At 38.6% G+C, this 16715-nt stretch overlaps 1 protein-coding gene across 1 annotated transcript in view; it reads right to left on the reverse strand.

The window, feature by feature from the left end:
- The window catches only part of LOC117296092, a 65983-nt gene extending 59139 nt beyond the window's left edge, over positions 1-6844 (reverse strand). The window contains exons 1-2 of the mRNA XM_033778964.1: positions 6832-6844; positions 5753-5892 (exon numbers count right to left, since the gene is read on the reverse strand). Of these exons, the coding sequence (XP_033634855.1) occupies positions 5753-5892; positions 6832-6844 (153 nt within the window). The remainder of the gene's footprint in view (positions 1-5752; positions 5893-6831) is intronic.
- Between the last annotated feature and the right edge of the window lie 9871 nt (positions 6845-16715).

Raw genomic sequence — 16715 nt, forward strand, 5'->3', positions numbered from 1 at the left:
TGGTTGACAAACACGTTGCGGAGGCAATTTCAGATTTGACACCAAGTAAAATACTTCCGAAGAATCAAAACAACACAGACTTTATGATCCTACATGTCCTTGTACATGTTGCAGATCATTAGCTTCTATTAATAGACTTGTTAGTAAACTCCCACATATTACATGTCAATAGCCATGATAAGGGGGTAATGTCTACCTCCTTGCTTGTAAACATGGGGGATTCCTGGTGGCCAGCCTCTGATAAGTCCACTGTACATTCCTGTGGTTTATTTCAATCTGTTGTGGAGTTTGGGGACAAAGAAGGCCAACCAGCTGACTTCTCAGCCATAAATCACTGATGAACCCATCTACACTTTGTGCACACTGGGTTAGGGATCACCATCGGGATCACTGATCCATGTCAATATTTGGACTTCAGATGCACCTGTCTTTTCATGTTAGTTTAAAAGTGACGATTGTGGTCAATGGTGATAACAATGGGAAACACAGCCTGGTATATGAAAAGTGCTTGGAAAACAGTTTCAGGGATTTTGACGAATGTAACAACTTTCTGAAATGTGGCTTTCGGGTCTGTGTTCCCCCTTATTCTTGCTAAAGAAAAGAATTAGCAGGGCACCATGCAGTAACAACATTCCGACAATGGAACTTTATTTAATGTTGGCTGGTAACCTGTTTCTGATAAGCACGATATTCCTGTGCTTAGCATGATTGAATGCTTACAGGCTATATGAAGATGGGCCCATGCCTTAGCAGAATCTAATATCTAATGCCGCTAACCACAAGCAGTTTACTTGATATCAGCAGATAAATGTCACAACAATGCAAGTCCACTAAGATCGATCACTCACATGCCATTTTCACATTTCTTCAATTGCTTATGAATTAAACTTGTGATGACGCACATTGTCTAGTAATCGCGACAATTTGCATACCAGCAAACAGCTGCATGAAATTTGGCCCTTGTCCCACTGTTAAGATGGGTAGTCATCATCATATGTACAGGCATATCATATTATAGCTAGACCCATGTGAACATTTGCATGTCAATTTACAATACGCAATCTAATAATACTTAAACTGATTTATCCCAGTTTAAGAACGATCATCCAATTTAAACCCAGTTCATTTAGCATTGATCTGAAACTGCAGTCAATGAATTTCAATGATGAGGGTTTTCAAATGCCTATGGAGGCAGTTTAATAATCAGAAACGTCGTCGCTGCAAATAGCTTTGGCTTGACGTCATCTACTGTACCTCCGTCTTGTTTACTACTTGGGCTCCGATTTCGCCTCAATTCATTCCCCCAAGTTTTTTTTTTAATGCATTGTAATGTTCGTTTGGTCTCCTTTTCCCCCCTCTTTTTTCCCCCCATTTCTCAGCCAATCAGTTTTAGTCCGAGAATAGACCGAAGGGATCGCGTTGCTGGTGCTTTTGTACTGCTTCCTGAAACCATGCTGAAACGGGTGCATACAGCGCCACGACTGAAAGAATGGCCCGTGTATCAAGTGTATCTCAAGCCAAGCAATGCTAGCTGAAACTCTATCCACTTACTAACAAAGACACAACCCGCAGTATAAGCACGTTGGTAAACCCATCCACTGCTCTTTACAAAAAAAGCTGCCTTCACAATGTGGATATTTGACACTTCCTACGCGCTGAATGGACACCATTGTGGAATCAATTTCAGCGGTTTGGACGATTTGGACGTGAGCCAGTTGCCACGCTGTAGAATATCTATTCCTTGTTTTTATCTGTTCTTTTTTTATTGTAAACAATAGGGTTGATAAAATGTGGCCAACCTTATTATTTATCAATGTTTTCCATGATAAGAAGCTATAGTGCATTGAAAAAGGAACAAGAGTTTTGCAATGCGAGAGGGGGAAATCAGTACTTTCTGGTTTGTGGTTTTTCATGGATTTTGCATTTGTTTTTTTTTACTACAATTGAAATTTAAACAATGACCAAAATGGGGGGCTGGGTAGGTACCTTTTTAATTCTTAATTTTTGACTATAACAATATTTCAAATATGAGTTTTTTTCTGGAGGATTAGCGCTGGTATCAAATTTTATATTAGCGAGTTTTCAGATAAATGTTTAATCCTTTTTTCTTTTTTGTGACAACCATTTTTATACTTGCCCTGAAGTTGAGTATCGATGAAATGCACATGTAGCATCTGATTTCTATGATGTAGACACATCTAAATTAGCGTACTAAAAACATGATACCACCCAACTATATTCAGAATAATCAAGTAGCAGCCATTTTTGTAATTCATCAACCTGTTTTGTAGTTTATATTACAGCGATCCCGAAGCGTACAGTTGATGACAGGCTTCAGTTGATGACAGTTGACAAGTAATTAAACACACATTAAGCATTCTTTGCCGATGCCATTTATTGTCCCCCTTTTATTTAGTCTGCATCAAGTCAATAATATTATCACTGCACGCAGCAGATGTAGGATCTCTCCCATCTCATTAATTATCTGCGCCCAATTAATTAACGATGAAAGGTGTATTTCAGACCGACCGCTTTGTGCGGTGATGTTTGGCTAACTGATCGCTCATACAACGTTTGTACACAGTGGTGATGATGATGGGGGTTAAGTGTTCTTGATTCTACTGTGGCTTGAATAAATGTAGCAAATTAACCGTAGGATTCAATCAGGCGATGGAGTGGATCGGGTCTGATACTTCAGGAAGGCAACAAAGGCGATCACCCACATGCCCCCTGGTCATTGCCTTGGTGCCCTTGAAATGCTCTAAAATATATACAATTTCCTCATAGAGTGCCCTTTACACAGGAGATAATGCCTTCGTGCCAGTGCCCTTTCAAAAACTAAGCATACAGGCCTGGTGGATACTATTGATCCCCATTGACACTCAACCCAGAAAGGTGGATTGAGATCCGGCATTTTTATCATGACCACAGATCAAGATCTTGTGTCACAATTACACTCAGTCCTTGATCCAGCTGAAATCCCACTTTTGATCACAGCAGTCACACAAAAACACAACCAAAAATCCTGCCATTGCTACCCTAACTGGAAATTACCACTTTAAGGCATTGAATAGTGAGATAACAGACGTCGTTCACCCCTTTTCATAAGGACCTAATAGCTTATCTATTTGAAAATGAGTGAATCACAGAACTGAATTTGACCTTGGAGCCCCCTCTTTATACATGTAAATTGTAGCATGAGTGTTTTTCGGCCCCTCTTTTCCCCAGGTGTCAAGTGTTTATACTGCTCGTGTAGATCTGGATTTGATACACAAGTGTAGCTGAATTCCCCTCCCCCCCCCTACAATTTTTGTTTTCTGTACACCAAATTGCCAATGCTGTTTTAGTGCTTTTCAATTGGGAATACGTTTTCTTCTATTATCGATTCAAAAGAGGGAATCCTTCCAAAAAAAACGGAAAATGTTTGAGGATGACAATAGCCTTTAACATATGTACAGGGGACACAAAATTGCTCTCCCCCCCCAAGTACTACTCGCTTTTTAGCACCTTGCTCCATTGCTCCATTAATCAGCCAGCGAACCTTTCTCCATGACCCAGACAGACACAGTTATAAACTATACTACCGATGCTAATATATCATTGTTCGTACATGAGGTAAATGGCTTCTCATACCGTGCTCATACCCACCTCTTCAAGATCAAATGCCATGTACATGTAATATGACTAAGACACTACGCCCCGAGGGCAAGATAAGCGAAGGAACTTAAGTGAAGTATCTGGGGGCAGTATGGATTAATGCCAAACAGGATACAAACTATTCACACAGGCTTTGAATACAGTATCAAGTCCTTAACTTCTTAAAGGTAGGGTCATACTTTGGTAATGACCCTGAGAAAAAGGTGTGTTATTTCTATCTGAAAGCTTGCAGATTATAAAGATTGTAGTGAAGTGGAGCATCCTCCCAAACTATTTGTCTAAAAGTGCCCCAGTTGATAGTAAAAGTTGAGTAATTTCCCAAAAGCTTGCTTAAAGACAGTGGACACTATTGGTAATTTGTCAAAGACCAGTCTTCTCACGTGCTGTATCTCAACATATATGCATAAAATAACAAACCTATGAAAATTTCAGCTCAATCGGTCATTGAAGTTGCGAGATAATAATGAAAGGAAAAACACCCTTGCCACACGAAGTTGTCTGCTTTCTGATGCTTGATTTTGAGACCTCTAAATCAGAGTTCTCGAAATCAAATTCGTGGAAAATAACTTCTTTACCGAATACTGTGTTACTTCAGAGGGAGCCGTTTCTCACAATAGCTTATACTATCAACCTCTCACCATTACTCGTTACCAAGTAAGTTTTTATGCTAAAAGTTATTTTGAGTCATTACCAATAGTGTCCACTGCCTTTAAAGGAAACATTTTTTTGTAGCAAATAATGCAGGAGCTTCTACGTGCAACACATAACACACATTTAAAAAAAAAAAAACAATGACATCATAGTGTTGTGAATAAAGCAATAACATGTAAGTTACAAAAATAAAGATTCAAACAAATGAGTCTTTCTTTTAAAAAAGTCTAACAGTACGACCAGACCTTCAAAATATTTTGACCCCCCCCCCCATAAAAAAAAAACACAGAGAAAAAAAAACCCCCAAAACATGTGCAATATTTTAAAACCATATGAATACGTACACATTGTACGTGTGCATGTGCCATTATGAACATTGGACCTTGGCAAGGATTAATAAGGTCACAGGGCCTACCCTCTGCCCACAAGATCCAATTTATATAACGTCTGCCCTTAACACCTACATGCAAACATGTAGTAGTACATCCGAGAAATAACTGCATACAAACCACCAGGGAACGCTTGTCATGTGGTTAAATCATTAAGGATGGTACATTTTAACAAATGTAAATGATTGTAAATCATATGCCACGATATTCCCTCGGTCGGCATCGTCCTAACGCTGAAACGACAGAGCCGGCTTCCCCGGCCTCAAACTCTAGCGAGGGGAATAACTCATCGCTCATTAATGTAAATATATATCAGCACTTTGTCAGAGGAGGCAGCCCCCATTATAAAATACACCAACAATGACCCCATTTAAGATAATTCTCACACACACATCCTCGGGGCTTTTTGTTGATGTAACAGGATTCAGCCCCCCTCTCTGTGATGCCAACATCTTCTGGAAACAAAACACTGAAGGACAAGATTGCTTTTAAGCACGGGCCATTTACTTGCTTCTAGGCAAACAAATCAGCGGGATAAAGCACATCATGTCTTCCTAGTATCGAGAGGTGTCTACCGAAATAAAATACATCTCCTTGGATTTTCCTCTTCTTAATTCGTAAATCCCCATAAGCTTGTTGCAGTCACATGTAGCTATATTAGCTCTTCAGTACTCCCCCTGCTTAATACTATAGAGATTGCAACTGCTGTGATTCGACAAATAACTTGATACTTAGCACAGCAGGCACTCGGCCCTTCAAAAAAAAAATGTAGTGCTTGCGGTTTACTTTCACTACTACCCACAGATCTAAGCCAGTCAGCCATTCAATTGGTCATGTGAAACCAACACACTCCATAAGGCAACTAGAGAATTGTGACATGGATGACGCATGCATGCATGAACACACACACATGCCTTCATGTTTCATAGTCAAGCAGTCTGTCTGGCTGGCTGGGCTGGCAGTCAGACCGCAATCCCCCTCTCTAAATACACGAATAAAATGCAAATAGATAAAGCTATTCCCCTACTTATTAACACGACCGATGAACACCTTACCCAATGTTGCAGTTCTAGAAGGGTGACATAGAATTCCTTGAGGAGAATACAAAAAGATGTCGGCGGGTGATATTCTTGATGATGGAAGGAAATAGAATCATCCACACAAGCAAGCAGCGTATAGTAGAGGCTCACAATCACTTAGTCCACTCACTGCATGCACCTAACACTGCAACCCAGACTTTCAACATGTCATCACAAATTTCCAGAACGTTGGGCAGGCCCTAATATGCTAACAAGACAGGCCAGCCTTGACTAGACACAGCACGTGAGGGCAGTATTGCAAAAACATACAACGGCTGATCCCGGTATGGATTATTAATCAAGTTTCATGGCCATGTTTTGAAACCTTGCATGAAGTGATAATATTGTAAGGGCTCAGTAGCCATACAGTAAATATGATGTTATTTTTAGCTATGGAGCTAAATTTATCTACAGTTTTTTTAAACTAAATTTATCAAATAGCAAAACTTAAAGGGTTCTCAAAGTTAAAGTCACCTGGAAATAGAATTTTTTTTCTTTCAAACAAAGGGGTATATATGCTTACGAACAATAAAACAATTTTTTTAGTAATTGTTTGTCACGATTTTTATGTTTAAAAAATATATAGTGTTGTTTGGGGGGCTGACTCCGCCTACCCCTTTTGTGACGTCAATCGAGGCAGACTTTGCCTGCAATGCATATATAGTAAACACACGTGCAAAGTACATGTACGTCCAAGTCGTGAGTTGGTACATTTCAAAAAGTGTTTTTCTGCATTCAGCAGCAATACACCTGGTCGGCAATGCCGGAAAAAACAATTTTTTTTTTAATTAAACGTACAAACTCATGACTTGGTCCGTACATGTACATTGCAATTGTGTTTACTCTCTGCATTACAGGCAAAGTCTGCCTCGATTGACGCCACGAACAGCGCCCTCTCGGGTCGGGGTCTACTCTTAAATTTGTAAATAACACAATAACTGATTTTTTAAAACCTTAGTTAACTGTTCATTCACATTCCACTCATCAAAACACATATATTAGTGACAAAAGCTTTATTTTGAAAAAATACCACTTCCAGGTGACTTTAAGATTACCGCAGATCCCCATTCTGTTACTTTTCAATTTTTGTGAGTGGTCTTTTGAAGATCGACTTATATACAATAAAAAAATAAACAAACAAACAAATAACCAAAACAACTTAAAAAAAACCCCAGTATTCATGAATAGTTCCATAGGTGAATACTGACAACTGATTTTTCAAAAGTGTTTCTTTTAAAATAAAGGGAAGGTACGTGTATTGGTAATCACTCCTAAAATTAATGGCAATGAAATCTTTTGGTTAGAAGCCTCTGCTCTCGATAGTATAAAAAGCATTTTGAGAAACTTTTCACTTCAAATTAATGTGGATGTAAAAAGATGTGAGTTTTTATGCCCCGAAATTTGAATCTGAGAAGCTTTACTGGAATTATCTTAAGTTTGAATCAGTTTTTCCACCGCCAACTTGGCCAAAAGACGCATCTTTAATCACAATGAAAAAAAACCCCAAACAAACAAAGACGGCTGACCCGTTACAAATGTAGATATCAATAGGAAACAGTTGGTAACGAGGTGAAGTATGACTTGATTAGATCATGGAGGAAGTGTGCAGCGTTTTTCCAGCATGATTTCCTGTATTTGTTTGGAGTGTTCCTCTTGGCACCTTGTGCACTTCCTCTATGACTTGATCCATCACATGTCTGTGTACATGTAGAACAGACCTTGCAAAACTATCCAAACGTCAAAGTGCTTTTGTTTCATTCACATGTTAAAGCACAAGCTTTGCCACATCTTCTAATCCCTTTACCAGAGCCCAATTTCATAGAGCTGCTTTAAACATAACATGTTGGTAAGCACAACAAAATTATGCTAACCAGAATATGGTCACCAGTCAGAATGCCATTTCTCAAATACAGTTTGTAACATTGGGCCCCACAGCAAATCTGTCTCCAAGACCAGCAATGCCCAGTTTCATAGAGCTGCCCGGCAAATATTTTCAGTTTTTAAATGCTCAAGTAGCTATTTAAGGATTATCTAATTGACCAAAAATATTCTATAACTTACAACTTTCCAAACTGTTGAGAATTTTAAAATAATTTATTATTTTGTAATAAAAAACTAAATTAATATTTTACCTAGAATTGACTTCCGTGACCTCCAGGTCAACTTTCCACCACCAGCACTACAGGTGTATATCCATACAGCTAACTCGTCTACTTTAAATTGTCAACAACGGCTTCTGTGTGAGCTAGGCTTCTGTGTGAGCTAGTTTGGCCATTACACCAATTGAGCCAAGGTTGTCTACGTTGTTGTTGTTGAAATTACGCTCAAAGCGATCAACTTCAGGTCACTCAAAACTCTTGATAAAACACCACTTTGTGCATTTATTTCTCATTGTTACTCCACATGGTCTCTCGGTCAACCGTAACAGGAACCTTCATGGTTCAGTCCACTCCTTGGTGAAGAGAAGCAATTATGGTTTGTATGCAAAACTGCTGAAGGACAAGAGCACTTTTCGAACCATGGTCTCTAGACCCCAAAACTCAGATGATTCAGTCATCGGACCACAGGTCTGTTGCACAAATTCCCCTAGCATACAGTGCAACAAGCACGGCAGGAAACATCAATTTCGGGGCTGGGCGCACATTATAGCCGGTCCCAAAACCACACAACGTTGAGGACATCCTAATATAGATCCTACATACCGACTACAAATGACCTATTTCTGAAAGGGTGTCACAGCAATTAGTACTAATAAGTCATATCCCCAATTAACACCATTTTTACCATCCCGTGGGCTGGTGGTATATGAATAATAACACACCCATGGTTTTAATTTATAGGTTGATGGCTGCTATTATCAGTTGAACACATTGACTTAATTATTAACGGATCCTTCCTGTTTGTCTGATACAGCCTGAACCACTTTCACAATAGAAGAAATTCCCAGGGAAATCTGGTTGACCTTTGATTTTCAGACTCGCTTAAATTTCCACCCTGGCAAACTACCAGGGAAATGTGCGACCCCTGCTTTGGAATATGGTTAGCAAGATAAACTCAGGGTTAGCATACTGAGTGTATGGACTGCAAAAATGCACCCCCCTGCATAATGTGAATACATGTACATACACTATAAAAGGTTTGCTGTTTTCAAACAAACTAATTGATACAGGGGCACCAAGGCCAAGACCAGGGCCGACGGAGGCCATGGCGTGTAATTCCAGGCCTGTGATTTTTAATGCTGTTTTTTGCATCTTCAATAGAGGGCGCAACATCGACTGTTTGGAGCCTTACTCGGAGGGACTGGGCAAGTCTATAAATTTGGATCAAAACAACCAAAAACAGCTTGTTTTGATCCAGATGTTTGTGTGAATCAGATTCATGAGCGACACATTTTTGAAAGCACATGATGCGGACAGTAATTCATGTTAAACAATACGTTAAATAAAATGAGCATCCTGTCACCAGTCAGTCTAGTTTGTTTGTCACATCATGTGAAATTCTACAAGACCCCCAAAAGGTATTTTTTATTTCGGATGAACATTTTGTGATGGATTGAACGGATAGCTTTAACTAGCACATAAGACGGATCACATGGATAGGGGATTGCAGACATGCATGCATGAGATTGAGTAGGTTTGGGTGGTGGGTCCACACTAAGAAAAATAGTTTTAGGAATTTACAGCTCTCATTGTAAAATCAATTAGGCTGAGTAAAAAAAGAAACATGTTTAGCATCCAGGTTTCTCAAAAAAAGGAAGGAGGAGGGGCTTTTTATTTTAAGATGGCCGCCATTCTTTTTAAAATGTCAAATATCCATTGTTTTTTTTTAATGCTGAAACACACAATACATAAATGAAACATTTTGGTCAAGACATTCAGACAAGACATTCAAATTGTTTTAGCTGAGATCGTTTAAAATAACCTTTTTTATAAAATAAATAAAAAATAAAAAAAATAGCAAAAAAGGAGGCGGCCTCTAAAAAGGAAGCGGGCAGGGACGCTAAACATGTTTCTTTTTTTACTTTTATCTGAAAAGCGTGTGTATTCCAATTGCAGAGCATACTTCCTGTGTGGACATAACTGCTCCAGATTTTCAGCAATATCTCAAAAATTTTACCACTTTTCTTTATATGTAATTTTCACAGGTTAGTTTTACGATATCTACGATCGAAGGATTCAAACAAACAGAAGAATTCAATGAATACAATCCCTTTAAAATATAACAAAGAGATGAATTTCAAAAAATAAAACATCTGGCTAAAAGATGTCCGATGCCAGAGATACATGTAGCTGAGATTTACTCCACGACCAACTGTAATTAATATTAAATATAACACTACTTGATTAAATATGAGACTGACATGTTATAAGTTGCTTAGTGTCGCACTGCCCTTGACCATGACTTTAAAACGGACCTGCAATCCTCTCATTTTAATTTACAAATAGGGCCTAGCATCGAATAATTATCTGTGGTTTAGAAATGAAGTCAACATGATCAGTATTGAGCGAATCCAATCGCATACGTTCAAGCGTGTGGGTGGACTTTCAGTTACAAGTGTATGATGCTGAGTGTTGATCTGACCTGGCTCTACCTGTATTACATGTTAGACCAAAACAGCCAAATTAAACTTCTAATTTTAATAAACATTAAATTTGCATCATCGGGATGTGTGTTAAAGGCACTGGACACGTTGGGTAATGTCAAAGACCACTGGTATTCTCACTTGGTGTATCCAACATTATGTATGCATCAAATAACCAATCTGTGAAAATTTGGGCGCAATTGGTCATCAAATTTGCAAGAAAATATTGAGAAAAAACATCTGTGTTGCACAAATTAGTGTGCTTTCAGATGCTTAAAAAAATATATTAAAAGACTTCAGGCCTGAAGTCTTTTTCAGATGAGAAATTAACCCTTTTCAAAAACATTTAAAATATTTAAACAGAGATTTGTTTGCAGACTAGACTGCTGAGATTGCAAAACAGCAACAAAATAATGACTTCTTCATTTTCTGATGCGCAGCACTGAGGTCTTTGACATTTACGAAGGCAATTTCTCTGAGGATATTTGACTACAAAGAGGCATGCAATGCATTGTTCAGTATGCTAGAGGATGACTTAGACATTTTGATGCAGTCTCGCCAACCATAAAGTAAGGAGCACCAACCAACCAATCACTGCATGTAACTTGATCACAATCATCATTGTAAAGATAGATTAAACAAACTCCCCCACAAAAAAAAACCCACGCCAAGCTGTGCAATCTAAAACCCCACAAATAAAACTGACTGATCTTAAAATATCAAAACACATCGATGAACTCAGTACTACATAATTGCCAAAAGCTCTTCTCCTGAAGACAATGGTCCCAATCTCATGGTTCTGCTTACCGCCGAACTCTATTCTTTACATGATTCTAATTTTCTGCTTACTGTGAACAAAACTGAAAGCACAACATTTCTGCGCTAGCTGTGTAAGCAAAGAATGCCTAGTAAGTTGAGTACAAACGCGCACAACCAAACATTCCCTGCTAACCCATGAAATACGCTTGACGAAAGCGCGGAATTCCCTGCTTCCATAGGCGCTGATTCGTTGCTGTGGTTAGCAGAGCCATGAAATTTCGCCAAGATTGAAACATAAAGTTCTTAAACCACTGGCTCTTTTCGGAACCACCACAACTCATAGATAGATTTCATCGATCCCCCTTCAAACCTCATTAGATTAAATAGCCTTCCAGTTTCCACCCCACTTTGCATTATGGTATAACCATCGAGTATGTTATGGTATAACACCTTCACGTATTGACCGTCCAGTAATACAATGACTAATAAAAACCACTTTTATCCTAACCCTGACAAAGCCTTAATACTCAGCGAGCTGAATGGGAAAAGTTGAGCCCGCCCGGAGAGTGGCTGACATTAAATTGACAGGCAGGATAGAGGGGGGATGCTAAATGGAAACCAGTAATCAGGTTAATTTATCTCTTTCACGTTGTATGTTCCCTACAGGACTGTGAGATTGGCATTCAACTACATCGCTGAGATTGTATTGCACGGCACTGCTCTATACCCAATGGTTCTTCCCCGTTATACTCTCTCCACCAGGAGATGTACTAATTTGATTTGGTGAGGATCCCAAAGTGGCAAGGGGGAGCTGCAACAAAGGCCATGGTGTTATGATGTGTCTGCTATGCACCATCTGCCTGCTTGGCTATAACGCTAGCTAGATCAGCCCAGCACAGCTTGCTTTTATAGCATCAGCTCTATCTTCTCACAGGATAGTTGTAAGGGTATCGATTGAGTGGGTGACTGGCTGACTGATTGACCTAATAAATACCCCATCTCAGAGATTCATGCAAGATGTGCAATATAAACACATTACACCCTGCAGGGAGATAGCATCTTGAGAACATTTAATGAATGGAACACCTTGGTGCTAAATCAATACCAACCAGAATGAAGCTCTAAATTGTTGACCAGTGTTGGCTAGTCTAGTGTTGGCTAGTCTAGTGTTGGCTAGTCTAGTGTTGGCTAGTCTAGTGTTGGCTAGTCTAGTGTTGGCTAGTCTAGTGTTGGCTAGTCTAGTGTTGGCACATGAGTTCACTTAAAGGAACACGTTGCCTTGGATCGGACGATTTGGTCTATAAAAAGCGTTTGTAACAGTTTGTTATAAAATGAATATGGTTAGAAAGATGTTTTAAAAGTAGAATACAATGATCCACACAAGTTTGCCTTGAAAGTGTGCGGTTTTCCTTTTACTTTGCAAACTAACACGGTGGGCCATTTATGGGAGTCAAAAATTTTACTCCCATAAATGGCCGACCGTGTTAGTTAATTTCGAGGCATTTTTGTGTGGATCATTGTATTCTACTTTTACATCTTTCTACCCATATAACAAACGGTTACAAGCACTTTTAAAAAAACCCAACTCGACCGATCCAAGGCAAAGTGTTCCTTTAATAGCATTGCAGATACAAGCAAGGCGTGCTAGTGTTTGTACACCAACATTCATGTACTGCACACAAAGCTACATTTACTCTATATGTACATCTGACATAAATTACCCTTTTATTAGTTAGTCACAAAATAAGCTATATTGATGATCCAAAGCAAAATCACGTTCCAGTCTTAATCCAGTCACATGAGAAAAACAAACTGTGTGCACAAAATGTGTACCAAATTATGTAAATTTATAGCATCTGAATCCGCTGGGATTTTCCAATGTTGATGGGTCATTTCCGGTCGCTGCACCACGGTTTATGGAATGCATACCCACATCTAATGTTGCCATTGCTTGGGATTTGCCCAAGATCTTGGAAAATAATCTTGTAAACTTGGGGGAATAAAAACGCAGAAAGCCAAAATCTTTGGAATTATCGCACATGTCTGTATCAAAATGAGTATTTTTTCAAACTTGTTTTCAATATTTGTTTATTGCGATAAATATTTTAGAAATGTGTAACATAAACTTCCATTTCCCCCATAGCAGTGCTCCTTATCAAAGGAAATTGCTGCGCTCCTTCAAGAGGGAAGTTCAAGGCCTGCCATGTTTCAATGAATGATAGCTGGAGATGTTTAAGATTGGTTGGCTATGTACATTGTAGCGCTAGCCCGTCTGGCTTTCATAGCTATACACACGTTTTGACCCTTGGCAAGAGGGCTGAGGACAGAAATTGAACAATTTTACAAAAAAATAGAAAGTTTTTCCTTAATTTTACGCTTTCATGAGAATAAAAGAGTAGTGACAAAATGTAGTCCTTTTATCGCACGGCCATGGACCTGCCAGTTCTATACCATAAACGACCATTGAAGACCACGTCGCCAGTCTTTTACTTTGTTATTTTTATTATTTTATTTTATCACAGCACACAAAAGAAAGATCACGTTTGCCGATGACTCCTTGATTCAGGCTTTGTCCCATAGCCTTGGATGTCATGGATGGCCAAGGCTATGGGACAATTTATTATTAATTAATAAGGGAATAAACGGGTAGTGACGAGTTCTTCAACGTAAGTTTAAATCCGGCAGGGTCGGCGGCCGTGTGATACCTTTAGCACACGGCAACGACCCTGCAAGGTTTTAAACGGACGCTTAAGAACGAGTCCCTACTCTTTTATTCCCATTCATAAATGCACTTTTGTTAAAAAAAAAGTTAAAAAAATACAATTCCAGACACTTTGACAGTTGAAAATTTGAGGTTTTAATTTTTTTTTTTTTAACTTTGTGGAGAATCTGTTGCACGTGGGTTGTGTGTATGCGCGCGCGCTTTAGAAATAGATTACGCGCACGCTTAGAAGTAGATTACGCGCTGTAACAGCTCTGAATTGCATTCCGCGTGATAATCTTGCGCCCCTGACACGCGGAAGCCAGCCGATTATAAACACTGGTCATTATGAACCGGTTAAACACCCCCACGTGACGCGCTCTCCACCAATAGGAGTAGAGAAACTCTCTGGGGTATTTATGAGTAAAAATTATAACTACCATTATTAATGTGAACATCTATCATTTCTTTGTAATTGATGTGATAATTACATCAGGATTCAGCAACGAGTAATGGTCTTGAACGTCGTTCTTGAAGGGGCACACCAATTTTCCTCATGTTAAAGGGGCATTTATAATGGAACAAAGGTAAATTTGTAATAGAACCTCGCAAAGGGCACCGCAGCAAAAGCACAGGTCACCACGGCAAGTGCTGTGGGTGCAATGGGTTAATTTGAGGCAAGTGAGCGAACATTGGTGTTTTACGGTAAATTGACTTCCGTATTAAGTGGCGAAAGCATATTAGAAATTAAATGCATTGGAAAGCACATGATACAACATTACTCAAGAGTCCTTCCTCTGCTAATCTACTGACAAACAAACCGTAAATAAATGTAACAGTACTTCCTTATAAATAAGGTTAAACTGTCTTTGAACTTGTTCTTGCCTATTGCACTGTGCATCTACGTACATGATACATGTAGGAAGGATAGGTATCATACAATAACGATTGGTAGTCACTCCTAAAATTAATGCCAATAGAAACCTTTAGTTTAGAAGCCTACCACAGCTTCAATAGTAAAAAACATTTTGAGAAAGACTTCAGAAAACTGCTTGCACTCGTCTAAAATATCCAAGCAAAAATAAAGATGGCAGTACTGTATAGAATGCCTTGTCATCAGGTTTCCAATGATACTTCACGGCATTCAATTGTTATTGTCGTTGAAAGACATCACATTTTCCAAAGAATGATCTTGATTCTTCAAGAAAAGGTTGTCTCCAGACTCCTGGCATGGAATAGTTAGGAGTCTATGGTCTCTGCTACCCTGGGCTCGATTTCATACAGCTGATCAATCACACTATGTACAGTTTGTACATGTAGCTAAGCACAACAATATTATGCTTAACAATCTAAGGTTACCAGCCAAAACATGTCATCTTTGTACCATCTGTGACTGGTATCTGCCTTGATTTTGCTGAGCTGAAAATTGTTAAGCAATATTTTCTGCTTTTAAAATACTTCTATGGACCCATTTGAGCATCTGTATCCTACAATATCTTAAAGATTATAATATAATTGTCTCGAATCAAATGAATTTGCAGTGACTGTACATTTTTAAACAATGGCAATATAAAATAGTACCAGCATGCAATATAAGCCACAAGTCTCCATTAAAATCAAGCAATTTAAAACCGTGATGAAATCCATTCAATAAATTGCTTGGAAAAAGGATTTAACCTCCAAAGGCGACGTTTAACATTTAGTCATTACACAAATATTTCCTACCAAATGTTTATTTTCCTACATTCTTACCTGCAGGCATGGCAGGGAATACACCCGATCAGTTAAATTAGGAACGTACTAGACCGATGAAACTTCCGCCATTTACTACGAGTTGTTTAAAGTCTAAAAGCTGCAAGTCTCACGCTGATCCCTTGTAATTTACTCCTGCCGCTGTCAGACTAACATAATAGTACACTCTGTAATATGATATTCCATACCTCCCTCTATATTGCTCCCATGTATAGCATGACCCCGTGACCTAGGAATATATTAAATACTGACATTTTGCTCTTGCAGCTGTGTATGCAGCGCAGGGACTATCTCTACATACATGTAGTAGGGAACCTTTTAATTTTTTCTGACTGGGAACAGATGTGTGTAATAATGCTGTTTTACAGACATGCATGCACAAGTGCTTTTCAAACATTTTATGAAATTCTAACAGTTTCATGTCAGTCTGCTTTGAAATAGCTTGATTTATTTTCTTTCTACTCCTTATGAGAGCTGTACTCCACCGAGCTGTTTGATTAAATTTGCAAATTTTAATATAACGTTTGTTGTAAATTCATGGGTTTTCTTCAATTGCAAATTCCTTATAAAAAATTATTGTGCTACATTTTATTTTAAGGTACAAGTTTATTGTTCTGTTCTGATGATGGGTGTATTGTGTTTTGCACGGAAAACAATCAAGGACAGCCAACTAAAACTTGCTGTTGTTTTATCAAATTATAGACTGTAAAGTAAAATAACAATTTTTTCAAAAATTAATGATTTTTTTTTTTTTTTTACCAAAGATTTAAATCAAAAGTTCAGTACACAAGTCAGTGGGTTAACTGTTCATCATAAAAAAATGAAACAAAATGAAAATATCAATCTATTCAAAATGAACTGGAACTAAAGCCCAGAGCTGCTGAACATTAACATTAAACTACACATAACTGTACATCATAGACCATGGCCCAAATTGCGCTGCTTAGCGGAAAGCAAATTTGTGTGCTTACTGTAGCAGAAAAATTTGCTAATGTGTAGGCATAATTCACAGGTATTAAGCTAGAGAATACGGCAGCCAGCTTGCGCATTCACCATGGATTTGCATCATGATGGCAATAATTTTTGTGCAGTAACCAGTGGAGGTTAGCGTGCCTTTTTGTGTGCTTGAACATATATGCAGTTAG

The sequence above is a fragment of the Asterias rubens genome, chromosome 10 (genome assembly GCF_902459465.1).
Source record: "Asterias rubens chromosome 10, eAstRub1.3, whole genome shotgun sequence".
Lineage (NCBI taxonomy): Eukaryota > Metazoa > Echinodermata > Asteroidea > Forcipulatida > Asteriidae > Asterias > Asterias rubens.